General features: G+C 45.1%; 7 protein-coding genes across 9 annotated transcripts in view; 1 reads left to right on the top strand and 6 right to left on the bottom strand.

The window, feature by feature from the left end:
- LOC120960080 (protein pinocchio) overlaps positions 1 to 3,733 on the bottom strand; it is a 28,102-nt gene extending 24,369 nt beyond the window's left edge. The window contains exons 1-2 of the mRNA XM_040384019.2: positions 3,177 to 3,733; positions 1,534 to 1,935 (exon numbers count right to left, since the gene is read on the bottom strand). Of these exons, the coding sequence (XP_040239953.1) occupies positions 1,534 to 1,801 (268 nt within the window). The 5' untranslated portion in view covers positions 1,802 to 1,935; positions 3,177 to 3,733. The remainder of the gene's footprint in view (positions 1 to 1,533; positions 1,936 to 3,176) is intronic.
- A 369-nt stretch (positions 3,734 to 4,102) lies between these two features.
- Positions 4,103 to 7,523, bottom strand: LOC120960079 (TBC1 domain family member 23). The gene is made up of 2 exons (XM_040384018.2): positions 7,157 to 7,523; positions 4,103 to 6,933 (listed from the first exon to the last, which is right to left on the bottom strand). The coding sequence occupies exons 1-2, from the start codon at positions 7,171 to 7,173 to the stop codon at positions 4,752 to 4,754; spliced, it is 2,199 nt and encodes a 732-aa protein (XP_040239952.1). The 5' UTR covers positions 7,174 to 7,523; the 3' UTR covers positions 4,103 to 4,751.
- A 405-nt stretch (positions 7,524 to 7,928) lies between these two features.
- The window catches only part of LOC120960196 (uncharacterized), a 35,323-nt gene continuing 15,899 nt past the window's right edge, over positions 7,929 to 27,352 (top strand). The window contains exons 1-2 of one of the 3 annotated variants that reach the window (XM_040384224.2): positions 7,929 to 8,118; positions 8,296 to 8,484. In XM_040384224.2, the coding sequence (XP_040240158.2) occupies positions 8,355 to 8,484 (130 nt within the window). In that variant the 5' untranslated portion in view covers positions 7,929 to 8,118; positions 8,296 to 8,354. The remainder of the gene's footprint in view (positions 8,119 to 8,295; positions 8,485 to 27,352) is intronic. The other 2 variants (XM_040384222.2, XM_040384223.2) reach the window with 2 other exon arrangements.
- On the bottom strand, positions 11,076 to 11,992 carry LOC120960200 (uncharacterized). The gene has a single exon (XM_040384229.2). The coding sequence runs from the start codon at positions 11,898 to 11,900 to the stop codon at positions 11,178 to 11,180; it is 723 nt and encodes a 240-aa protein (XP_040240163.1). The 5' UTR covers positions 11,901 to 11,992; the 3' UTR covers positions 11,076 to 11,177.
- On the bottom strand, positions 18,323 to 19,249 carry LOC120960199 (uncharacterized). The gene has a single exon (XM_040384228.2). The coding sequence runs from the start codon at positions 19,191 to 19,193 to the stop codon at positions 18,438 to 18,440; it is 756 nt and encodes a 251-aa protein (XP_040240162.1). The 5' UTR covers positions 19,194 to 19,249; the 3' UTR covers positions 18,323 to 18,437.
- Positions 19,856 to 20,776, bottom strand: LOC120960202 (uncharacterized). The gene is made up of 2 exons (XM_040384230.2): positions 20,642 to 20,776; positions 19,856 to 20,572 (listed from the first exon to the last, which is right to left on the bottom strand). Exons 1-2 carry the CDS (start codon positions 20,687 to 20,689, stop codon positions 19,946 to 19,948), a joined length of 675 nt encoding a protein of 224 aa, XP_040240164.2. The 5' UTR covers positions 20,690 to 20,776; the 3' UTR covers positions 19,856 to 19,945.
- Positions 22,047 to 23,212, bottom strand: LOC120960197 (uncharacterized). Its single transcript, XM_040384225.2, has 2 exons — positions 23,071 to 23,212; positions 22,047 to 22,996 (listed from the first exon to the last, which is right to left on the bottom strand). The coding sequence occupies exons 1-2, from the start codon at positions 23,116 to 23,118 to the stop codon at positions 22,109 to 22,111; spliced, it is 936 nt and encodes a 311-aa protein (XP_040240159.2). The 5' UTR covers positions 23,119 to 23,212; the 3' UTR covers positions 22,047 to 22,108.

Genomic DNA, 27,352 nt, shown 5'->3' with positions numbered 1-27,352 from the left:
ACGAGGTGGTACCTGGACAGTGGAGTGTATTTAAGGACCGAGAAACCTTTCCTCTCCTTTTTTGCAAACAAAAAGAAAACACGTCGAACACACATGAGCACTTTGTCGTAAGTGATGGGACTGGAGAAGACCAAGGGAAGGATGTGCACGCACACGCTGTGTTTCATCTTCATAATCAGGAAAGAGGCTCGTTCCATTGCGCCCGTTGCCGAGAGCTATCAATCCCATACACCTCATTGAAGCGAGTGTATGCAAACAAACACAAACCACAGTGAGAAGGTCCGTCGTCCCAATCACCTCTTCGCATCGCTTCTTGCGATCATGAGCGAGGGCTATCTCTCGACACGGCCTCGAACCTCAGTTCGGTTCTCCTGACGATTAGATTATGTTTGCACCATGTCATCCCACTGTCCTGCCCGAACACAGGCGTGGTGGCGTGCAATTTCCACCACTTTTTCTGATTCGATGGGTGCAGGAGCAAAAAAGTTACTGAAAAGATTGTATGTAAAAATTACATAAATATGTTTTTCTCTCCTCAATAACTAATAATTCATCTCCGATCCGATGAGGTCGATTAAGACCTTGATCTGTCTTGAACCCCCCACCCTATTGCAAACATTCTCAAAGAAGCTGAGAGCAAAACAAGCGTCTACACGCTTACTGCCGATCGGACGATTGGTGTTTGTGAAGCAGATTATTACCGCAATATGATTTTTTTTTCTCTATTTTCACTCCCAAGAGATAGGAACGAAAAAGCGGCACACATAGCCGTGCAAATCGTCAAAAACAAGTTCCTTATTTCTGTTGACGATTCCGATTAGGAACATCAGGAGAATGGATACGATCAATACTGCAGCTGCAGGACCGCCGAGCTGAAGCGTCACCGTACGCCAGAGCGCAAGTGAACACATAAAGCATACCATAATCGACCGAGAAAAGAAATGGTGCACAAGAGAGAAATATATCTCGCTTGGCTTACTGCCCCAGCTAAGGGTATTGGCGTGGGTCACGTATCTCCGCGTTCAAGGAAGGATGTTAGCCATAGCTTCACTGCAAAAAAAGCTTGTTTACTCCAGAGTTTGTGTGCGGCCAGTAGCCCGTCATCGAGTAAACTGTCGATAGTTTTGCATCGCGCAGGAACTGGGGCAGTGGATAATTAATGCAGGATAGTACGTCATGTGATTGCTAGCGTCACAGTAGTGCCTGTTTACCGGAAGATTTATGTACACTCCGACACGAAACGCTTGATCCCCGCCAGTACCATCGATGAAGCGGTAGGGCGATTATGGATAAAGCGTTTGCTAAATAATTGCATAAATATGTCGCTCGACACCAATCTACAACATTTCGCACCGATCAATAGGCTTTAAATAGTGCTGGGATACTGGAAATAGTAAACAGAAACAAAATTACCACAGCACCATACGTTTTTGCTTAGACATGTTGACGACTGACTGTTTGCTTCCTCTTCATTTAAGCGTGTAGCGGTTTTTTTTATCAATTTAAATTAATCCAAATATTTAGATCACTTACCCTTCATTAGCTGGTTTAAATTCGACACAATCGAGGTCGAGTTTAGCCCGTAGTAGGTCGTAACTGAGCGAGTTAGATTCGAGGCTGCCAATTGCCGCGCAATCTGTTGCGATCCGGCCGTTGAGCGCATCAGCATATTCGCGGTTGGTGGACCAACGCCACCACCACCGACGGAAAAGTCGGGATCGTCTGCATCGAACATCACGTTGTCCTCCCATTCGGACACAATGTGTCGGGAAGCAAAGGTGCCATTATCATACGGTTTCATTGTAGCAAAGCCTTTACACACTCACTATAGTACGAAGGATACGGAATCGTTCGTTTTGCTTCTTCTAGCTTTGACGCTCGAATGGTACGCTTCGATTAACTCTGCCTGTGGTCTGTGAGGAGGTGTGGTTTGACCTAAAACAACAAAAAATTCATTAGACAGAATAAAGACGAGTTAAGGGAAGCAAAGGCGCATCATGATTATTCAGAGTGGTTAATTAGCTATCAACGGGTTCAGCCATAGAGTGGGACTTTCTGCCGACCCCGGAGACACAAAGAAATCCCTTCAGTTCCCGGTTTGGCCGACCAGTGAGGTCTAGCAACTTACGCACACGCATATCATTACTTAACACGGCCGACGGATACATGTCAGGAAAGGTGATCTATTCAAATCAGGTAAGAGCATGTGACCGGGCTGGCTTACGAAGGATGTAACGGTCCAAGGCTGTTGTTTAAAAAAACCAACCCGAAGAAAAAGTATGAATTACTACATTAATTCCATTCTGAGCGTTACTTCTAAAAGCTAAAACACCGCGTTCCCATGTGGCTGCGGCGTGTTGGGGAGCGCTACCCCATGCGACGCTTATCGGTCAATGTGACAGGATCTGGCGATGGGTAGCAACAACAACAAAATCAACAAACGTGTTCGCTATAAAGCAGGTATCTAGCAACTCTAATGGAAAGATTAGACAAAACCGGTGCGTACACGTGCATGCCAAATAAATTGTCTGATGGTTTGCTTTTTACCGGCCAAAGTACGTCTTTGACGAAAATAGTTTCCCGTTCAAGGTGCAAAATGGAGCTTATGATGCCCCCAGATAAGCAGCACATAAATTTCCATTTGCAAAAAGATCTAATTCTGTCGTGCGGAAACGTGCGCACAAAGCATTCCATGAACAGATCCTTCAAAAGAAATGTACCGGAAATACCAGCACGAGAAATTCATTTCCTTGTCGCTCTAAATTCACACACCTTATTTTTCCATAAAGTGGTTATAAGTAAGAAATAGCTTCCTTCTTTGCGAAAGTCTCATCGCCGCCGATAGCATTACCCGCATAAAAACGGCTCGCAACAGCTGCTGGGTCGGCAAATAATCACTGTTCAAATAGACTGACACAGCTAAACTGCTGAAATCGTGACCCTACTGCCGCCCGTGTTGTTGTTAACTCGAGGGTCGGACGTGTTTGTGTGTCGCTGGGGCCAAATTATTCGGTACCCGAGTCGGTGATAGCAAAACCCCAGCCCCTTTCAATCCTAGACACTGTGAGCGAAATGAATTGAGGTGGGAGGGTTGAACCAAAGAGCAAAAAATAAAGGTCGTGCAGAATAATAACAGAGCGGAATTAAGCGTGGCAACAAGATAAAAAGGGGCTCACCTGTTCAGCTGGCCGCTGCGGTTCGATGGTTTGGAAAAATATCCAGGCGCGCAGGGCGGAGAGATGTTCGTGCCCCTGCTTGTTTGTTATCAAGATTATCACCTCATGCGATGAAAACAAACTTCTTTTTTCTTGCTGTTTTTTGCTATTCCTTCGTCAGCATCGCCCAATGCACCCCGTCCAGCATGTGCGGCGTATGCATGTATATGATGATTTTATTGATTTTTCAATGAACTGATACGGACACCAAGAAATGCATCTGACGGTTCAAATGCACCAGAGAAAACTAGGAGAAAACGAAAATAGTTCACAGCAGCGAGTGTGCTCCACTTATAAGCCACCGAGAGGCCAACCAACACACAGACATACGCTCGCCACTTTCACTGAGAAGGCTCGCTGCCAACGGTTTTCCCTGGTTTAAATTTTTATCACACTAATTTTCCACACGTAATGCAAACTCGTCTATATATTTTTTCCAAGTGCATGCATATCCCAGCGGAAAGGGTGTCAGTTTTTGGCCCGATAAGCCCAGCTTGCTTGCCGAAAGCGAGCGGGCGCAGCGAAAAGGGGAAAAGAACACACACACAAGTTTTCCCTCGATTTTTTTATTTTTCAACAATATTGTGACATTTCTCTTGCGTGCACGGTGTGCGCTTCTGTCGGTCATCACGTTGACTGTGAAGAAAAGCTTTTTTCGATGCGTGTTTTCAAATTGAACGTTTCAGCAAAGCAAATATTATATCAATATTCTTATTGGGAACGTAGTAATGAATCCTAGGAGTAAAGTATGGGTTGATCTCATTAAAAATTCACTAAATCATACAGTTGCATCGGTATCTTTCGGATGAATGGTACTAATAGAAAGAAATATTATAATTACGTTTGGATTTTAAAATCTTAAGTAACAACACCCACTGCTTAATGCCTACGTTGGGAAGGATAAACTCTGGGTGAAGATTGGTTTTTTATTTCTATACACAAGCTTCTTCGCATGTTCTTCGCGTGTCACAACGTCTCACTCTACTGAAGGGAATCAAATGGAAATCTCGGATTCAGTTCACTTTACTTATATATTCATCTTCAGGGTTAAGGTAGCAAGGAATCAGTTTCCTGTTTATCGACAATCGACACAATATGTTCAGCAACATTTCTAATCGTGCTACAATATGTGTGTGTGCAGCTATACAAAATGCTACGAGTGCGTGTGTGTGATTTTCCCTACACGACGAGGATAAGTAACGGACATAGATTGGGGCGCACGATATTAACGACGATGGACTTTTAGCCTAATGCATGCATGATGAAAATAGTCTCAGCTAACTAAATAGACATAAAAACGATCGCAGGTAACGATTAAAATAAAAACGAAATTTTCAAAAAATCAACGAACATAACAACGATAATCATACGAAAAAAATACTACATTACTTCTTGATTGCTGATAAGCACTGAGATGATGATGGCTGCCGGATGTGGTGGTAACAAAACCAAAACGCTCTAAACTTAGCGCGTGGGGAATAAGGGACAATGCTATCAGGACGGACTAGAAGCCCTCACTGCGTTTCCCTCGACGGTTCACGTCTGCTTGATAATATGCCGCGAGATCAGATCAGTCACTTCGCTCGCGTTCGGTATCAGAAACCGATCCATATCCGTAATGACCAGGTTTTCCTCCTCCGGGTAGCCGTACTTGAACGTGATCAGGTCTCGATGTCGCTTTTTGGCCGTAATTTTTACAATGCTCTGGAGTTGCCGACGTACGATGATTCGGGCTCGATCCCGTCGAGTTTCCAGCTCACGCAGCACTATCATATGCTTGGCCGTTACCAGCAGGTAGCTGTCGTACATGTATCCATTCAGGTGTACCTCCTGGCACTTGAAGTACCGTATCACATCCGGCCCCTTCAAGAAGCTCTGTATCGAAACGATCTCTTCCGTCGGATCTGATTGTTGCTGAGAGTTCGTTTTAGCGCTCCGCACCACCAACGATGACTCACTGGCAGCGGAATTCAGCTCATCCTCATCCTCTTGATCCTCCCCGATGCTGAACACCGGTGGAACGTTTCGGTATCGCTTCCCATTACGATCATTCCGAGACACATGCTTCTCACCACCATTACCTGTCCGGCTAGAACCAGGCTCGTTCGCATTCGGGTTGGAAATGTAGTCAATAAGCTTTTCCTTCACCTCGGCCGACTTGGTTTTCATCGCAAGCGACAGTTTGCTGAACAAATCGATGGTCGATTTCCGGTCACCCGCAGTGCCATTGTTGTTGGCCGTATGGCCACTTCGTTGATTGCCTCGCTTGAGACTGTTCGTTGCACTGCTATTAGCACTGTTGGCACCGCTGTTGAGGGCTTTCGGGTTGTTATTGTTTGCGATCGACTTTCCTCCCCCATACCGTAGCTGCTCCTTATTGCACAGCAAGCACTTAAGCGGATCGTGATCCTCCAGACAATCGACCATGCCCTCACCGAAGTACTCGTGTATCGCTTCGTATCCACCTGTCAGCAGCGAGACGTATTTGGTATTTTTCTGCAAAAACGACGCCACCACCATGTGCGTGTACTGGTCCTCTTCCAGCCGTCCCGATCCCAGAAAGCACAGATGTTCGCCGCCCGCATTGGAGTTGGCATCGATAGCGTTTCGCTGCGAGCGTAACAATCCCTGCACCGCCGTCTGAAACGCTTCCGGTTCCTGTAGCATTAGATTACTGTCTAGATGGAAGGCGGTCGACAGGTGGCCCGAGTTGTACTGTTCCGCTGGCCGACAGTCAACCAGGAAGAACCGGACCGCCTCCGGGTGTGGGTTCTGTATCGACGCGTTCTCTATGAGTTCGTTTACCGACACCGGCAAGCAGAGGGCTTGCGACACGACCGATCCTTCCGGCTTACTGCTCCCGCCTCGCTGAGCACCGAATAGCACCTGCAGCAGGTCCCGCTTGAAGGAGGCCGGCGTTTTCACGGAGTAATACTGCGCAAGCGAACAGAAGTCGAGCACATCGTCCGCCTCGATGTTGCACGGCATATTGACTAGAAAACCGATGAGCTCTTCTTTGGTAGAAGCTTTCATCGCAAGGATTTGATCGCGCTGGTTAATCAACACAATCAAGCTGAGGAAGAACACGAGGAATGGATCGGACTGCTGGAAGTACAGGTCCCACATGGATAGCACGACCGGCAGTGTACAGGTGGAAGCAAACAGCGTTTGGAACCATCCCATCGCATAGCAATCGGGCGTGATGCGCTTCGTGTCCAGGATGGTACATAGCTCCGGATCGTGATATAGCAGCAGCAGGCGGAACACGTTGAATACGGTTCCATTCTTACTGCAGCCCTTTGGAATGTACGTATCACGAATCGCTTCGAACAGGTTGTACGTATCTGAACGTATCAGCTTCAAAGAAAGCAACGGCAGCATCAGCTCCACCCATCCGTTGTTTGGCTCGTACACAAGGTTGCGGTTTTTGCAGTAAAACGTGAGGATCGATTCGAGATCACAAACCACTGACACCTTATCCTCGTCCTCATTACCGAGCTTGCTGACAAACTCCTCACAGTCGGATCGTAACAGTGCCTGGAAGGGAAGGTCGTAGATTTCGTTGAACTGTGCCAGCTGGTCCGGTTTGTTGCGTACCCCCAGGCACACCTGCCACACGTCTAAGCGCAGCGCTTCGGGGAGTGTCTTTCCGTGACATATTGCGTAAATGTCGTCCACCGTACAATCATCCTGTAGCGCTGACTCGAGCTCGATCAACCTGCCGCGGGGAGACATAGAGAAAAATGATGACGAAATAAACACACGAACATGATCGGAAAGGTGACAGAATGTAAAGACATCGTAGTGACTCCCGTCGAAAGAATGAGTCAGCTTGCCCAAGGGGTTCGCTTATCACAACTCCCTTATCACAATGGTAGGGGGCTAAGGGAACCACCTCACGAAAGCGGGGCAGTGTACCGTGACCGAAGAAGTTTTCTTACCACAGTCCGTCCTCCATCGTGCCGTGCAAAAGCGCACAAGGGGGGAGTTTGCACAATACGAGCAGCAGCTGTAGCAGCTTTCACGGCACCACTGGATCTATGTTGTTGTTTCGAGCAGGTTCCGTCCTATTACGTACGTCTCTCTTTCTCACACGGTGAGACGTGGAAGCAAATGCATCGTTACATACGCGGTCAGCCAGAAAACAAACAGTTTGCACTCCTTGCTACAGCAAACAAGGCAAACGCAAATGTTGTTTGTTCTTAATCCCGTGGTAATTGACTTCACTTTTTGTACAGCAGGCAAAATAAGTGCCAACAAATTTAATTTTCTGCAAATGACAAATCGTCACAATCGAGCTGTCAAAACGGAGACTGTCGATGCAGGGTTCGTCAACCGTACATCGTGCACAGTGGGTGTTCCTAATCAGCTTATTTGACAGCAACACGAATGAAAAGCTTTTTCGAGAAATTAATATGTTTACTAAGCATGCAGCTCCAAACACCGATGCTTCTTCTGAAGATCTTTATGCTTTTATTTTTATAACCAAATTTCTTTCCTTTATCTCGAATACAACCCAGCAATAGCAACAATTTCATCAAAGCAGCTTTCCGCTCTGTTGTTGCAGCGTGAAGCTTTTCTAGTGAAAATATCCTTGCCCACAAGCGTTACTTCCAAAGCTTCATTGGTGGTGGCATCGTTATCAGTTTCAGGTAATACACGCGCGTATCTTTGTGTGCGTGCGGTCGGGAAAAGTATATATCAAACGAAAATGTGACGGGAAAAATCAGTTGAACGGTGTTTTTCCACCAGTTGACTTCGAATTCCGTCGGAGGCACCGAGTGTGACTCCGTCTCGACAGATCAGTGTCAGTACCGCGCAACAGAAAAATTCATAAAATCTTTATATCGTCCGTCGTATACTATCTCGAGGTTTAAGAAAACAGATAAAGTGAATCTTACATGTGAGCTGTTTTAGTGATTAAAATTTAGTTTAGGCTTAGCTATTTTGAAGAATTATTTTTCTTAGTTAAACTGCTCTCTCTCTCTTTTCGTTTTACTTAAATTAAAGCCATTTTTTCTTTTAATCCTATATTCTCTCTAACTTTGTTCAATTCTGTGCATTCAATACACTCTACCAGGGTGAAACGCAAAAGTTTCAGTGCTGTACAAAGGTTTTACCGGGTTTTCGTTTGAACTGATGCGACCGCCAACCGCCAAAGCCAGCGTGGCCACCGGCCAGGCGGCGACACTAGCCATCCTAGTGTCGCTAGCCACGTTTTCCGGTGCCGTCCCGACCTCGGTACTGGCGGACTCGAAGGAAACGAACGGTAAGTGAAGCGAATACCATGTGTGTGTGTGTGCGGATAAATTATCTCATTCCCATCCCAACCGTACGTAATCTAATAACTGGAAGCGTCTCGGCAATACTGGAATAATATTTGCCTTTCTAAAGGAAACCCAGATGCTACTAACGGGGCAAGCTTTCGTTGTAGGGAACGCAAAGGGTAGATAATAACAAAATAACAAATTTCTGTGAAACAACGCGACCTACTGTTTGCGCAACAAACCACTACAGTCAATTGCATTTTCACGCTGACTTCGCTGATGGCCTGTTGACTTCGAGCGTGCGGGTAGTTTGACAGAGGATACTTGTTGAACACTGCACAAACCTACACGCAAGTTACATGCACGCGGGGCCAGACAGGAGCCAAATATCTTAACAAATCAACCGTCCCATGTATTTCCTTTTGCCTACTTGACCACGTGTGAAATCCTTCAAGATAAAGTAAAATAATAACAGCTAAAAATTAACGGAAACTCCATCCGGTTGTTCTCGTGAGCACCCTCAGTTTAGCTTTCATTAAGAGTCCAGAAAGGCGTCGGCAAACTTGTCACGTTACCTGTCTGGTGGATGATTTGCTGGTGGTGGTAGTACGCGCGGCCAGATAGATGCCCAACTTATTGCGGAAACTTATTTGAAATATGAGTATGTTGGAATGTGAGCGAACAGAGAAGAAAGGGAACAATGGTGACCTATATTAATTTAAAAGGCTTGGCGAGCATAAAAAACTCATCTGTAAAAAAGTCGAAGTCCTCGTTTCACCGATTAGTAGTGAAGAATTGCAACCACAAATCAAAGAATAATGTTGAATTGTTTAGCAGTTAGCATAACTTTCATCCTGGTTGACTACTTCGTCATACATGACGAAGAACGTTCGCTTACAACGAGAGGCAAAAATTGAAATCCATCATACTCACACATTCAACGTTGGTGGAATGGTTGGTTGAACTGGTGGAAATTAAAATCATCCAAAATTTCATCGCGGTTTGGTAAACTCAATTACGGCTCACACAACTGGCTTTGGTTTTACCGCCGTAGGCATCAAGCACGCAATGTGCTTTCCGGTACTCCAAATAGCTCCTATACCACAGATAAGGACAGCAAGTTGGGGTGGTAGCTGAAGAGGAAGAGAGATTGCCAGCAGATTATGCCAGAACCCACACTGTAAAGTGCATGCCTGCACTAGTGACTACCTTTTTTTTGCTAGCTTGGAGCGGAAAAGGAAACATATTAGCTTGAGGTTGACGATGGTTCGGTACCGGAACGTGGTTTATATGTTGACCAACCAGGACACTGGTCGACCGCCAGACCGTTTGCAACTGTATACAATCCCCGCGTGTTGAAGAGTAGGTCCCGTTTGACCGTAATGATTTAGCGCACAGAATATATAAACATGGCAGGGGCATCCTGCCATTGGAGTTTGGAACCCAATCCGGTCACTTTACGATACCCCTGTCCGGCAGAGATGAAGGTTGATACGCAGCACATGGGTACCACCACCTAACAACAGGTTGCTCTAGCAGCATGATAGCTAGCAGCTTGATATCATCAACGCGTTCGTTTGTACCGGGATGAACGCCATTTCCAGGGAAGCGGAGAGAAAGAAAGAGAGAGAGAGAGAGAGAGAGAGAGAGAGAGAGCGGGCGAAAAAAAGCAATGAAATAATAAAATTTAATTTACGACACTTCACTCCGTTCCGTTAATGGACATCAGATTGTTCGCATCCTTCCTTCCAACACCGGACAAGCGGGTCCTATCCGATGGTCAACTTATCGCCCGGTCGAGGAGTGTCGAGTCGTTAACCGTCAAATGTCGGGAATTAAAAGTGACTTTTTTGTCCTTTTCCACCAGAATTGATAGTACTTACGTGGAGTATGTAGTTTGTGTGAAGAGTTTGTGTAAAATGAGACATTTTTAAATGTAATGTCGCAAATAACACGAATGAATGACTTTCGGATGTGTCTATAGCATAAAGTGTGCTATAAACAGATCTAATATAAATATATCATGCTAAAGCTAAGCTAACAAAGATATCTTCCAAGTGTACTGACTTTTTTTTGCTGTAAAGAAATCACCACGCTGCACCATGTTAATATTTACCCATTTCGTGGCCAAAATCCGATAAGAACAATAGGTCTTTTGATACAATAATGCACTTTATTTTGACTTGGAATCTGAGCATAAAGCTGTAACTGTGTTGCATGTAATGTTAATGTCAACTTACGGATAACCGAGATTTTTCAATTTCTCGTATTTCCTCTCAGCAAGAGGTTAAATTTTTCCCAGCATTCTACTGCAACAAAACATGAAAGAGCAGTTTGTACTACGATACGGGCGGTTACGTAACAAGGTACAACATCAACCCTCGTAAAAATTGCCCCGACTGTGTTATCCATAGACTAAGTGTGGTTATCTTGTTTTGGAGTGCTCAGCAATTTACCTGCATCACTTTTCTATCATGTTGTATGTGTATATATGTTGGATATTTGTTTAGGATACATGCTCCTGAAAAAGGATGTTCTTGTTCGGACACTACTTAATTGCTCTCGAGCCCTACTTATTCCGTAAATTACCGCCTTAAGCCACCCGAAAACCTGAGAGCGTAGACTGCTTTTGTCTACTTTATTTAAAGTCGCGTCAAATGTGAATCGAATCTTTTATCCACACGGCGTGCTTAACTTAAAACAATGCACCACAAATCATTACCAGCTGCGAGCGAGCGAGCTCAATGTACGAGCGAAAGGATACTTCGGCCACCGTCATGCAGCTAATGTAAGTCCCGCGGATCTTGGACAGGTCGGCTTGGAATGCTGCTACCTCCTCGCGCATTTCACCAATCGCAGTTGAACTGTTGTTTGCCTTAAGCTCGCTTTCCTTCTGGCGCAGCTTTGCCACTATTCTGTCAGGCGTGTAGAACACGTTATCACCCCGAAACACGTCCAGCAAACGTCCATCGACGACCGATTGCTCCAGCTCACCGATCGTACCGTAGTAGGAGGAAATGTTAGCGCTCAACGCTTCGTCGGCCGCATTAATACACGTCGTGTATGCCACACCGATCACGTTGACCGTTTGGTTGAGTGCCGTCGAGACGAACTGCATGCACTGGCCATCCGCAACCGAGCGGTTCTGTGCGTTCATCAGCTCGATCAGCGCATCTTCCTGGCGTGTGACGGACATTACGAATGTTTCCTTTGCCAGCATCATGTCGGTGTGAAACTGGGCGATAGCGTCCGTTCCTTGACGCTCTAGTGTGAGCAGCTGCTGCTGATCTTCGCTCACCGCTGACAGGTAGCTGGGGACGATGGCCCGGAACTTATCGATTACTTCCTGGGCACCGGGACGGCCAGCATAGCTCCCCCCGGCAAGTGCCAGTACATACACACAAACGAGTAATTTCATCGTTCTAACGATTTGATAGCTCTACTATACCGGAAAACAAAACCGGGACTGACACTCTGGATGCTGAAGCACTGTGTTAATACTGGGAGCCACAGTGTAAGGCTTTAAACAACTTTTTTCGCCACTAACGCAAAAGATAAGATCAGCGGTCATATCGGACGTACGCAACGGAATGATTTATCTTACTGACGGATATTCGGATTACAAATATCCGTTAAAAAAAAAACAAACATTTACAGAGCTGGTGTTATTGTCGTTCTTTTGGAAGACCAAATTCATCGGCCAAACGCATTGTTTCCGGGAAATGTCTAAGGTTAATTTGTTCTTTCGAGTTTATTTTCGCGTTAAAAAGCATAAACATATTTAATGTTTCTTCGCACTGAACTGGCTCTCTGTGAATGAATCTTTTTCTGGTTCGAATTTAAACACACGTAAAATGTATTACTTTCAAGAAAAGTAATTACTTATGATTGGTATAAATTGGTGAAATATAGTTGCATTTTATGTATTCATTGCAAAGGGATCCTTTAAAATTGATATACAATTCCATTTTTTCCTTAGTACTGGTGTATTTTATGAGTTTTTTGTGTAAATGCGAGTGGTATGCTCATCATTTCAGCGTAATGTACGAAAAGAATTTTTTGGCACTCCGATTGTGTTGGAATTAGAATAATTATTTTCGAACATAAATTTGAATTGCATAAAACAAAGCGTTAGGAAACTAAGATTAGGTTATAAACTACTCGACGTTAGAAACTGCTCGATCTACACGAATTATGAACTGCATGAAATATTATATACAAAAAAGGACAAACGAATATACAGTTGCAAACCGACCAGCGATAAAGGTGTACACTTTCCTATTCAAATTTCCTCCAAATATCACAGCCAGCCCCTTTTCGTGAATATATTTCACATTTTTGGTCCTTCGAACCGGATCGTGATATACGGAGAAGAAATAAGTTTCATTCTGCATCAAGAGTGGAATTCGGTATTCGTCGTCAAGTGTGCAAGTCATTCCGTGACAATTCCCGCCATCGCATATCGCCCCGCATCAAGGGCAACGGTCGGTTACACGCCATCATTTTGAATTTCGCGCCATCGCTTTGTTCGTTATTTTCGTGTGATATCGCAGTATTTTCTTTGTGCAATGGATAAGAAAATTAAAGCAGTGCAACTGAAAAAGAGGATCGCCCTGGAGAACATAAAATCGCTGGAACGGTTCCAGGCGAAATATTCGAGTGATGATGCCAAGCAGATTCCGGAGGTGTTAGAAGATCTGGCGAAACATAAGGAAGAGTTTTTCACCGCAGTTTCGAAACTGGAAGAGCTTGAAGATAAAGACGAAGCGGTCGAAGCCAGCATAATGGAACGGATCGACATTGAAGAACGCTGTCGCAAGCTAAAATCATTTCTACGGGAAAGACAGCCAAAGGAAGAAGGTTCGCTCAACGATACAACGGGCTTGGCTTCCTCAACGCTTGCATTCGGTCGACCCCACGCGCCAAATTTACGTTTGCCCAAAATCGAACTTCCAACATTTGACGGAGATCACACAAAATGGCTTTCTTTCCGAGATCGCTTCATCGCAATGATCGACGCTTCAGCCGAGCTTCCATCTATCGCGAAGCTACAATACTTACTGTCATCGTTGAAGGGGGACGCGGCGGTACCCTTCGAGCATACACCTTTAACGGCGGACAACTATTCGGTTACCTGGGCGGCGCTTCTTAAACGGTACGACAATTCTCGTCTTTTGATTCGCGAATACTATCGCAAATTGCACTACCTTCCGGGAGTGCAATTGGTGTGCGTTGACAAGCTCACGCACCTGGTGGATGAATTCACCCGCTTCGTCAACGGGTTGAAAAAGCTGAACGAACCGGTTGACTCGTGGGACACACCCCTCTCAAACATGCTACTGATGAAGTTGGATCGAGAGACATTGTTGGCTTGGGAGAAACATTCCGTGCACTTCACGACGGACAAATATAAGGATGTGATCGACTTCGTGCAAGATCGTATCCAAATCTTGAAATCGACCAACAACTTCGTGAAGGATCAAGCAGCTAGTGGTATCAAGGTGGCCGGTCTCATTCGTCAACCAGGGCAACGGAGATTCATCGCGAATGCAGCTACATCTCGCTCGGCTCCTGCTGCATCGACTGCGCACACCCAACAGCCAAAGTGTCCATTGGAGTGTTCCGAAGACCACACACTGCGCAACTGTCCAGTGTTCATCGCCAAGGAGGTCCAACAGCGACGGGACGTCGTCGCATCGAAGCGGCTGTGCTGGAACTGTTTGAGCAGCAATCATCAGGTTAGAGCGTGCAAGTCGGATTATTCGTGTCGCACGTGTCGTGAGCGTCATCACACACTTCTACATCATTCACCACCCTATGCTCCACCCGCAACGGTAACATTGTCAGCTCAGTCGAATGAAGACAATGTGTTTCTGGCGACGGCAAACATCCAGATCAAGGATGACTACGGGAACACCCATGAAGCAAGGGCGTTGTTGGATTCGGGATCCATGTCGAATTTCATCGCTGAGGAGTTCGCACGGAAACTGCTGACGAGTCGCAAAAGGGTCAACGTCGCTGTATCGGGCATCGGCAATGCAGTACAGCAGATCAAGGGTTCCATCGTCGCTACCGTTCAGTCCAAGACACAACCCTTCGCAACGGAGATGACTTTCTTGGTTCTGGACACGCCATCCGCAAACATCCCTACATCACCAACGGACGTCTCTTCATGGAAAATGCCGGACGTGGCATTGGCGGACAGCACCTTTAACAGTCCGGGGCAAATCGACATCGTCATCGGAGGCGATACGTTCTGGGAGCTCCACACCGGTCGCAAGTGCTCTATCGGTAGAGGCAAACCGTGGCTGGTCGAAACCCACTTTGGTTGGGTTGTCACCGGCAACACTCATCATTCGTCAGTCGGTCCGCGGCTGTGCCATCTATCTGCATACGACACCCCACTGGAGGAGACCATGCAGCGGTTCTGGGAGAGTGAAACCATAGCCGAGGATCCTGTGCTATCGGTTGAGGAGAATGCTTGCGAGAAGCATTTCGCAGCAACAACTGTTCGCAACTCAAGTGGAAGGTATGTCGTTAGTTTGCCATTTAACTCCAACCCTAATATCGTTTTAGGAGAGTCGAAGGAAATAGCCGATCGCAGACTGCGTTCTATCGAACGGCGGTTGAACACCAATGCTAAAATGAAAGAAGAGTATGTGAAATTTATGAAAGAATATGAGCATTTGGGGCATATGAAGCGGCTTACCAGTCCTGCAAACGATTCGGTAGAGCATTACTACCTCCCACATCACGCTGTCGTTAAAGAGTCAAGCACAACCACGAAGGTGCGTGTCGTGTTCGATGCATCCTGTAAGACTTCGAGTGGTTACTCATTGAACGATAAACTCTTAGTGGGACCAGTCGTTCAAGAAGATCTTTTATCGATTATCCTTCGGTTTCGTTCTCGTGCCATTGCTCTCACTGCAGACGTAGAGAAGATGTATCGGCAAATTTTACATAGCCCTCATGACCGTAACTATCTACGCATCCGGTACAGAGAACATCCTGCAGATCCTATATCGACCTTTGAGCTACAGACGGTTACGTACGGCACAGCCTCTGCTCCATTTTTAGCAACCAGGACCCTCAAACAGATTGCTCTTGACCACAAGGAAGAGTATCCTTTGGCAATGAACGCGGTCATGAACGATTTTTACGTAGATGATTTGCTAACGGGTACCGATGATTTGTCCGAAGCAATCGTTATACAAAGGCAAATCTCAGACATGCTAAATTCAGCTGGTTTCACGCTGAAGAAATGGGCATCGAACCGCTCCGAAGCATTGAAGAACGTTCCTTCAGAAGATGTGGCGGTACAACTCTCGCACGAGTGGAAGAGCTCGAAACAAGTATCCACACTAGGCATCGTTTGGGAACCGGCAACTGATACACTACGGTTTCGTATTGAGATACCACCTACAACACCCAGCATGACGAAAAGGTTAATTTTGTCATATATCGCCAAGATATTTGATCCCCTCGGGCTACTGGGCCCAACGATCATCATCGCAAAGATGTTCATGCAGCAACTATGGGCTCTCAAGATTCATGGAAAGGCATATGACTGGGACAGCGAGCTACCATCGCACTTACAGCATGAATGGTCGAAATTTCACTCTACATTATCTTCACTACGCAATTTGACAGTCCCACGGTACATATCGCAATGCACGGCAACAAGTCTGCAAATTCATATCTTTGCTGACGCATCACAACTAGCATATGGTGCTTGTTGCTACATTCGGGCTGAAAGCATGGAAGGAGTCACCGTGCAGCTGCTAACAGCCAAGTCAAAGGTCGTTGCGTTATCCAATTCACATTCCATAGCTCGATTGGAATTATGTGCAGCACGACTAGCCACACTTCTTTACGAGAAAGTCCAGAAAGAAAGAACTCAAGGCGGCAGAACTCAAGTTGTGTTATCTTTCGCAACAAGACACCTTTTCCGAGGAGATACAACACCTGCAGAAGGGCAAAGAGATTCCGAAGAACTCCAAACTGAAATGGATTTCCCCTTTCATAGATACGCAAGGTATTCTGCGCATTGGTGGCCGGCTCAGTAACGCACATCTGTCGGAATCAGAAAAACACCCGGTAATATTATCATCGAAACATCCACTGTCCGCACTACTAGCTGTTTCGATACACTTGAGTAAGCTGCATGCTGCACCACAACTGCTTTTAACAACACTACGCCAAAGCTTTTGGATAATTGGCGGTCGCAATTTATGCAAGTCTGTGTACCACAGTTGCCACGCATGTTTTAAGGCCAAACCCACACTTATTAAGCAAAGTATCGCCGATTTGCCAACATCACGAGTCACACCAACAAGACCATTCTCAGTATGCGGAGTAGACTATTGCGGACCAATCTATATAAAACAAACCATACGCAACAGAAGTCCGATTAAAGCATACATCGCCATATTTGTATGTTTTTCAACAAGAGCGGTACATATCGAACTGGTTGGCGATTTAACATCAACAGCATTTATCAATGCACTTCGTCGTTTGATTGCACGTCGTGGTCAAATCAGTGAACTGCATTCCGACAATGCAACCACCTTTAAGGGAGCGGCACATGAGCTGAATCGCGTCTACAAGATGCTAAAGAGCGACGAACACGATCGAGCTGCTATATTTGATTGGTGCGCGATGAATCATATGAAGTGGAAGTTTATCCCACCAAGAGCACCACATTTTGGAGGTTTATGGGAGGCGGCGGTGAAGGCAGCTAAAAAGCATATAGTCAGAACAATAGGAACAACAAGCATCACACAGGAGAGCATGCTTACCCTACTTGCCCAGGTAGAGCAATGTTTGAATTCGCGACCAATTACACCTCTATCCGATGAGCCGTCGGACTTGGAACCATTGACACCGGGACACTTCCTCGTCGGTGGCAATCTGCAAGCGGTACCAATCATCGATTACACCGAGACACCGAGCAACTATTTGAGGGAATACCAGTTGGTACAAAAACATCTGCAAACCATTTGGGCTCGATGGTATCCGGAGTACCTGCAGCAGTTACAAGCTCGAGCCAAATATTGCAACGGGAAATCAGCGGTTCTGAAAGAAAATACACTGGTGATTATTAAGGAAGACAATGTACATCCTACCTCGTGGCCGATGGGGCGCATCGTTGCAGTACACCCTGGAAAGGACGATGTTGTTCGCGTCGTTACACTGCGCACTGCTTCAGGGAAGCAAATCGTCCGCGCAGCTAATCGTCTGGCAGTTTTGCCTAATCCGGACGTAATTAGCAACTTAGAGCAGAAGGAAACCACTGGCACTGAGTAACGCGCAGCTGCAAGCCACGCGACATTGTTTACATTTCGCACTCATGGCAGAACAAGATACACGCAACACACATTCACACATCTACACACACGAGCAGTATGATAGGAGATAAGCGTCAGGTTCAAGAGTCGAACTGTTTTTGAATTCTTTTTTGAAATCATTTTTGAATTTATATATTGCATGAAATTTAAAGAAGTTCTTCTTTGGTGGCCGGGAATGTTGGAATTAGAATAATTATTTTCGAACATAAATTTGAATTGCATAAAACAAAGCGTTAGGAAACTAAGATTAGGTTATAAACTACTCGACGTTAGAAACTGCTCGATCTACACGAATTATGAACTGCATGAAATATTATATACAAAAAAGGACAAACGAATATACAGTTGCAAACCGACCAGCGATAAAGGTGTACACTTTCCTATTCAAATTTCCTCCAAATATCACAGCCAGCCCCTTTTCGTGAATATATTTCACAGATTGCATGCATCAAACGAACTACTTAACGCAATAAAAATAGAATATAACCGATACTTGGTTTAACTCAACAGACAATGAGCAGATATTTATTCATTCGTAATCAGATATTACGATAAGATAACTTAAGATATATATCAACTTATATCTTCTTTAGCTACTGGCTATCCGCTTACTGACTTGTGCACAAATTACCCATTCCTTTGCCAATTTCGCATGTCAGTGCTGCGCCACATATCATCGTCAGCTGCAACTCACACATGTTTAATCCCTGACCCAGCAAAGCGTATGCATTTTCCATACATATGCCGTAAGCATCCTGGATTCCCACCATATCCTGGGTCACCTGGTCGATCATGAACTGCACCTCGACGTCCGTGATCAGGCTGCTACTATTACGCAGTGCTTCCATTTTCTCGTTCAAACGCGCAAGGATTGGCTGTGGGCTGTGGAACACATTCTCGCCCCGGAACACGTCTAGGAGGCGTAGCAGCGACAATTGCTGTTCGTAATCGCCCAGATATGAGTAGTACTCTTCCAGCTTGGTTTTGATCGCATCATCCGCAGCATTGATGCAGTTGGTAAATGACACACCGGCTAGGTTGACGGTCATCTCACTACTCGTACGGACGAAGCCCATACACACCTGGTCTGCTTTACGTTGCGCTCCAATTTGCTGCAGGATGTATTCCTCGCGCCCAATTACCTGCTGTACGTATTGCTCCTTTTTGCCGATAATGGTTAGATGAAGCTCAGCCAGCTGGTTGGTCGCGTTGGCTTTGATCGCATTGATGAAGATTTGCGCTTTCTGTATAGAAGGTTTGTACAATGGAGCGATCTCCTTAAACGTCTGGATGACCTTTTCCGTGTCCGGGCGACCGGCGGCAGCGATACCAGCAATGGCCAGTAGCACGATGATGCTCTTCATGGTTTAACTTTAGGCACAGTATGAATAACACACTAAATGAGCAGACTGGATAAGAGATGATCTTTTATACGGGCTCAACACACACGAATAGAAAACGAGGGTCTGTGTGTACATAAGATTAATATTTGGGCGTATTTAACTGTGTTTACTGTTTATTTTAGTCACAGTATGAGCTGCTACAAAAGAGGGGAAGTAAATTCGTACGGAAGCATTCATCTTCTTTCTGAAATTTTCTGGTTTTGTTTTGTTTGAGTCGCGTGATCATTTGTGGAAAAAACACATGAGATGGTGCGTATAACAAACCATTCAGAAGCATTTAGCCGGAAGTATTTCATTAATGTATATTTGTCATATTTCATTTTTGTTGTTGCCGTGTTTCAGTGTCTTAGATAACGACCCCCCAAAAACATACTGTTATATATCTATCATTCTCAACGCATTTTAAAGAGGTATAAATGAGGTTTTTGAATACAGTAAAGTGTGATAACACGCTTTAATTATCGAGCTTATCGTGGGTGAAAATATGAATTTCACGAAGTACATGAATATATCCATATTCGCTTAGATACATTTTAGATATTTTTGTCATATCAAATTTATCATTTTATTTATTCGCAATATTTGTCATTTTGTATGATACACCAAACTTCACTACACATACATTCCAGTTAATCCTTGTGGCTGGATTTTTAGAATAATTTATTACATTCGAAGAACCAAGCAGTGATAAAAGTAAAAAAAAACTTCACACCTTACTCCAGCTTTTTCGCACACACATGCTTGTACTGCTTCGAAGTGCCTTCGAGCGAAGTATCCAGTGTGGCCCGTGCCACCTTCATGCACTCTGCAAACTGTTCTTTCACCTCACCCAGCTCACTGCGAATTTCCTGCAACGATTCCGCAGTCAACGTCGGCAGCTTGAACGTGGCACGCATTCGCTCCTGCAGCTTGCCCCGAATACGGTCCATGTCCACAAAGATGTTCTCACCCCGGAAAGCGTTAAGCATGTTGGCCTGATCGTACTGTTCGCGCGATACAACACCATTCGTTGCATCGTACAGCTTTTCAAACAACGCATCATCGACACGGCTCAGGCAGGACGCATACGATACACCAGCTAGATTCAGCATCAGTGCCGTCTTCTGGCGGATAAAGTCTACACAGTTCGGGCCACTTGCCTGTGCTTCCGCGGTGGACAGCTCCTGCAGAATCGACGACTCCCCATTTATGGACGAGCGGACGTACTCTTCTTCGGCCAGCAATAGCTGTGACTGGACGAGCGATACAAAGTCCTCATCAGCACCAAGCATGCGACCCTTCTTCACGCGCTTTAACTGGTTGAAGAGATTGAGCGTCTCTGCCCGATCAGCAACGGTGGCCTACGATAAGAAGAGGGAACAGACCTCACATTTCATCAGCTGTTTTAGAAGTGAAGTGGTTCTACTCACCGATATGGCTACCGACAACAAGGCTGCTAGCAGAAGCAGTCCCTTCATTTTGTCTTGCAGTTTTACACCCTCAGCCGAATGTTTGTTTCAGCTGGTCTGCCTTCTTCCAGTGGCAATAAGTGAATGAACCAACAGGGGGCTGCGTTCAGTTGTTTTATATAGCCGTGACGCGGGGCTGCTTGGTTTTTATTATCTCAAAAGTCAAGTTCAAGTGATCAACAGCTCCCCTTATCTCTGAGGCAAGCTGATGGTATCGTGAGGTAGAATTAGCGATAAGCTGCACGGTTATAGAACTCGAAGAAATAACGATAATTGAAAAGGAAGTTTCGGAAAAAGTTAAGGAATTTTATTGCGTACTTGAAGAAGGGTATTTTTCCCAACTGCACAAGCAATTTCCGAGTGGTGTAACCCAAATCATCGCTTGCTATGACCAACAAAACACCAAACAAGTATGCAAAGTTGATCGATAAAGCGGAAGACAACGTTCAATCATCGAATTAAATGAATCAATCATGGTGTGGCGTGATGCACGGTTGAGGTTGTTGCAAGTAGAGGTCATATTTATTTTTAAATCGAGCGCATATCATTACGATGCACTTTTAGTCGGAATGCATGATGTCATACGAAACTTATGTTAACACACGCTTCTTTTTTATACTACAAAAACATACATCAATAGTAAACAATAGTTTTAAGCGCAATATTTAACTTTTATTTTTCTTCTTCTTTGGCACAACAACCGCTGTCCGTGAAGGCCTCCCTGTACCCACTAGTGAAGTGAGCTTGGCTTTCAGTTACTTATTGTTACCATAGCAGGATAGTCAGTCCTACGTATGGGGACACGGTCTATTCGGGACTTGAACCCATGACGGGCATGTTGTTAAGTCGTACGAGTTGACGACTGTACCACCAGACCGGCCCATTGAAAATTTATAGATGTCAGTTAAACCTTTATTATGATTGATTAGTCTACAATGTTTGCTGTTTTCGTTCAGCAGCTTCAAAAATCACACAATTAAAACCTTTTTTATTGTTGCGAAAGCACTTGCCACGTGCTGTATCGTTGCGTATCGTTAAAAGACGTTTCGCTACGTACAATGTTACAGTCTTGGCATACTTATTGATAGAGTATGTCAAGTGTATTACTACTGCTCCACTTTAGCATTGATAATCTCAATCTCAAATCTCTTAGCGAATTCTCAACAAAAACAATCGAAGAAGAGCTTACAAACCTATGTATATTTAAATGATGGAATGGCTTAAGGATCTCTAGGATATTCTAATCTCATCCTATCAGAGATTCGATTCGATTCTCAAAAAGTCAACGAGAACCAAACTTCTAATGGTTTTGAAGGCAGATCGAAGGGTGTTATGGTTGTTTGGGTAATAAAAATCAAAGAAAGTATTTAGACTAAACAACACAATTCTTTACTATTATTGGTAAATTTCGATGAACATTTGTTCCCCTTACAATGCATTTCTATAAACTACACCTGGAGTAGGTGGTTCCGGTTCAGCCACTTCAGTGGGAGGCACTTCCGTTTCGGTTGGAATCTCAGGCGCTGGTTCCGATGCCGGTTCGGTAGATTCTGTCTCTTCTGTTGCTTCCGTTTGCTCGGTTTGGTCTGTTTGTTCCGTTTGCTCAGTTTCCTCCGTTGGTTCCGAGGTAGAAGCAGCCGGCAGTAACGATCCGAGACAGATTTGTTGCAGTTGCGTAAGCACCGTGCCAAGTGTGGTCTGTAGCAGCTGGTCGTTCATCGTCAGGCAACTGGTGTAAGCCGCCCGAACCTCACCCAGCCGACCCTCGAACGCTTCAACCAGAAGGGTCAGCTCCTCGGTCAATTCGGTCGGAGCCTGCTGCAGCGAGGACAGCTTCTCCACCAACCGATCGACAATGGTTTGCGGGTTTACGAACACGTTCTGCCCACGGAACACATCGTACACGCTCAGATTCACGAATGATGTTTCGTTCACTTGTAGCTCAGCGTACACGCGCGTGATTTCTGATGCAAGCGAAGCATCAACGTTGTTCAGGCAGTTGGTGAAGGACACACCCGCAAGATTCATGTTCACGTCGATGCTTTGGCGCAAAAACCCGAGACAACTGGTATCGATGTTGATGCTCTGTCCGTTCACCTGCCGTAATACGTTCGCTTCTGTCTTGATGGCGGTTTGCATGAACGATTCTTTGCGCGATGCAATGTCTATGTTGAACTTGAAGATCACTTCTGAGCTGTTCAGTTTCGCTCCGGCCACTGCCTGGACGACGACATCGCGCAGCTGCTTGTAAGCAGGATGGAGGTCGCGTAGCGCATCGATGACTCTAAGAGATGTTTCACGTTGTGCTAACGAAACCTGTACCGAGGAGCAAAAAAACGTTTAACGATTTGTATCGAGTTCGTTCAGAAATGGAATGAAGAAAAACTTACACTGAGAACGCCCATGAATAAGGCAACCGTAAAGGTGAAGGCTTTCATTCTGAAATTTGTGTAGTGATGCCTTGTGGTCGATCGCTAGCGTAACGAGTTGCTATTACACCTCCTGTCTGGCTGGTACTGTTGGTCGAGTTCAGAAAGCTTCGAAGTTTTTATACCAACTTGGAATTAGTTTTCAAGTACTTCATCATCCTCTACTATCGCGTGCGTTTGGCGCATAGTAGCCCTTCGAGTACTGTCCACGCGCGATGGCCACCGTGCTAGTGTACGCAAGCCTCATTGCCTTCCTACCTTTCCTTTGCCACACACTGACGTGGAATTCTAATCAACTGTCACACGCCCCGAAATCGTCGAAATGCCGTAAGGTTTTGCAGACACGGGAAGAAGTTTTCCCTCGGATCGAGAAGATAACTCCGTTATCGAATTGCTATAGTTAGGCGATAAGGGTGACGTAGGAAAAAAAGGAATTGCACTTTTGCATAATTAGAAGTTAAGTGGAGCATGATTGATGCTCCATCGGGTCTGGGCGAGAGCATATGGTCAGAAAATCGATAGCAAGGTGTCGACACGCGAAAGTGTCACATATCACGATAACCGATCGCATCGAATCTAACTCGGTCAGATTAGATCACTGCCTATCAATAGATTGCTTTAGACACCTTTATGCCAGTGTTTGACCGGCACGAGAGATGTCATCTTCCTATTAACAAACACTCTTCATCCAATTGAAAACGGGGATGTACTAAATCAGAGAGCGCCACTTTACTGCCACCTTAATCTTGTATGTCTGTTCAATCGGTGCTTTTTAATTCTAATCTATAAATGACTCTCTCTAACCGGTATAAGTAGAATGTAGAGTGGGCTCACGTTACAAGCCGTCGTTCCGGGCTACGGAGTAATAAGATTTGTTGCCATTCAGTGCCGAAAGTAGCGCGCAATCGTAGAGCGATTCGTGGAATCCCGGCACTACGAAACAATCATATCACAGTCAAGAGTTTACGATATGTTTTATCGTATTTGCTCAATCGATTGTTGCGGAAAAAGTTATAGTGCAGCCGAGTGCTGTACGTTGTTCAGTTGCCGCATGTGCAGTTTGAAGTGGCTGTAGAGTCGAACCTGATGCGTGTGTCTGCGAAGCGTAGGAATCCTAGAACGTACGGCTTCTTATTCGACGTGTCATGTTCTTGATTCTGATTGTCTTCGTGATAGATGTTGATATGTTGTTCTGTTCTGTATGCCAAAACTATTACGTTTCATAACTAAAATGTTGCTCAAAGCTATATGTATTGATAGCATATCTAGGATATATCGTATAAAAAACATTTACGTTAAAAAAACACTTATTTTTTTCTCAAAAATCTACATTTCCCAACTGATTGAAAATAAATTCGCATAGACATTTGTTTTTATCAATTATCTCGAGCTTCAACGCTCATCCTCAATGTTGGATTCATACACTACGCCCCTAACAAACAAACGTAAACTAGAAAAACAATCATCCCAACGACTCAACATCACCACCGCAAACCACAACTTTGCTTCATGATACCCCTCACTCATCCAGACAATTTTCTCCGGCTGTAACTGAAAGTTGACTCAAGCTGCTCAAACAAACTCGAAGAAGAAGCACCTCAAATAACACCACTGCGGGTACTGGTGTGTCGGGTTTGGGTCAGTTTTTTGTACTTAGATTTTCCTTCCTTCTGCCTTGTTTATTTCTACGTGTTTTTCCGGCCTCTTTTTGCCGTGCAAGAATTTCGGTTCATGGTGCAAACTTTCCCAATTTCACAGCAATGTGCTTGTCGGGCTCTCCGCGCTCATCGTTGCTGCGATACTTTGGCATCAGTCGTTGGGGCTTTGTGGGGCTCCGGTTCCACGTTTCACGGATGGCGGAGCTGGTCAGCACACAAACGGTACATGCTGAGAAGTACAGAAGACGAAGTAATTTACAATGACCCAGAATTCAAAAGTCTGCGACACCGTCAAACTATCCACGGTGCAGAAGAGGACGTAGCAGGATTCAGACCTTGTGGAATGCAAGTACGAGCTCAGATGAAAGCCAGCTTTGTTTTGGCTTTATTCTGCAACATGTCCTCTACAAACCATGTAAAACCTGGTGCTGGAATAAGTGTGCATAGTAAGCTTTCTTATCTTGTTACTTTTTTTTTTTCTTAAGTACAAAGCGACATTTGATTATATGCCAAAGAGCAATTTAAATATATAAATTGTTTGATATGGTTTTGTAATTATAGCATGAATAAGAAAAAAACATTTTCCTGGAATTTCCTGGAACCTCGACTACGCGGTTTAGTCTGACTGATAAGCTCAACCTCCCTCACTTAGATCTGCTATCAAACCGCAAATCTCACCACGACCGAGAACGGTACAGACTTCAAGATCCCTCCGATTGTGAATCACGACGACGGCCAGCCTAGTTCCGGTGATTTACACAATTGGCTTGGCTACCTTATCGCTTATCGCGACACTTGCCGCGGTGTTAGAGTAAAGCCACCACCATTGCATGGGACCTCCCACTGCACTTACGTTCCAATATCCTTGCAATCGTACATGATTTCAAAACAATCCAGAAGGGAGATCTGAGCTAATTGCAACTGACACACACAAAGATGGTGGGGGTGTTATTGAACTGAAGCCGGAGCGTGTGAATCAACTAGACCTTCCTTAAGATTGCACGTGTCAAATTGCAAATCCCACATGACAGCAAGGAGCGATACGGAAGTACAAATTGACCCAGAAACCAAGCCCACCTGTCCGATCTGCGTCTGATGAATTGATAACTCTGTCATCCTGATAAGTCGTTGCATCTGAATACAACTGATTGCATTGATTGAATATTGCACAAAGAAATTCAATTCCATGGGAATTGAATAATGCACGATAGGCCAACTGAGATGTCCGATATTTGACTATAAAATGAACTGTAGAACGATGATGAACGCATTATAATCCAAGTAGACATCATCGAACGCTCACCATAACGCTTTATCAGTTTCCTTGCGCACAAATTCACTTCAGTTCAAAATGTCGGTAAAGGCAGTGTTTGTTTTGCTAGTTCCGTTGTTTGGATTGGCCCTAGCCCAGCGAGAACCTTCGCTCGAAGTGATGAGCGCGCTGAAGGAGCTGCAACCGCGCTACCGAGAAATTCAGGACTACGCCATCAACCAGCTGACAGAGGCACGGCTGAACAGCTCCCAAGTTATCTTTAACTTCCATACCGATGTCCTTACCTCAAAAGATCAGTACGTAAGCAACACGATCGAAGAGGAGCTGGGTGTGTTGATGATTCTCGATCGGCAGCCGGAAACAGTGGATCGAACGTGTCTCGGATTTGTGCGCAGCAGCGTCGATATGAACGTGAACCTGGTTGGCGTTTCGTACACTAACTGTATCGTACGGGTGGACGATTCGTTGGCTGGTATTGTATCGGAGTTTTACAAGACGATTCAGCAGGACGAATCACAGTATACGGGCAGTGGACTGTTTGGGGTGTTTCGAGGAGAGAACATTTTCCACGCTCCGGCAGAGCTGATGAAAAAGTTGTCCGAAAAGTTGGAGGAACTTCGCGAAAATCCGACCTTTATCGCCACCGAGCTGTTCGACATGATAGTCGAGTTCGAGCAGGAGCTAAAGGAGGTAAAGACGGGCTACGACGAATGTCTAGAGGATGGTATGCAGCTGCTCCGAAGCGTGCTGGAGATTGCCCGCACTCAGGTTGCTCAGGTGTGCCTGGGCCAGCTAGAGGAACCTATTCCCACGACGACAGTGGCTGCGTAGATAGAGAGCGCTTTAAGGAGCACCGAAATTTGATTCCCTGTATCATTGAATTTTATACTAACCAACAGGCAGCTGTCATAAATAAAAGGAAAAAGCTTTGAAGTCTTCTACATATAGGTGATGCTTGTAACAAATGTAACACACATAAATAGGCTTCCAGAAAAAATGGATATCCATCATGTGAAGCGAAACAATGTTTACAAAAGTTCCATTTGATCTTTTTTTGCTGTTTTTGCCTTCAGCCGTTAGCAACTGAAACTTTCCACGCTTTCAGGTGGATTCCCGCTGGACCTGAAGCCACACCGGGTTTGAACCCATCTACTTGCGAAAAATTCTACCATACATGCGTTCTTTACACCTTTCGCACCTTGTTGGAAATGTGCCGAAGGTCGACATATGCAGGCACACATGTTGGCGCATAATTCAAAAATTGTGATTGATTGATTTTTACAATTGGGCGTGAGTGTGCGGCTTCCCTTGA

The sequence above is a fragment of the Anopheles coluzzii genome, chromosome 3 (assembly GCF_943734685.1).
Source record: "Anopheles coluzzii chromosome 3, AcolN3, whole genome shotgun sequence".
NCBI classification, from domain to species: domain Eukaryota; kingdom Metazoa; phylum Arthropoda; class Insecta; order Diptera; family Culicidae; genus Anopheles; species Anopheles coluzzii.
The sequence above is the reverse complement of the archived record's forward strand: the minus strand, read 5'-3'. Positions and strand labels throughout refer to the sequence as shown.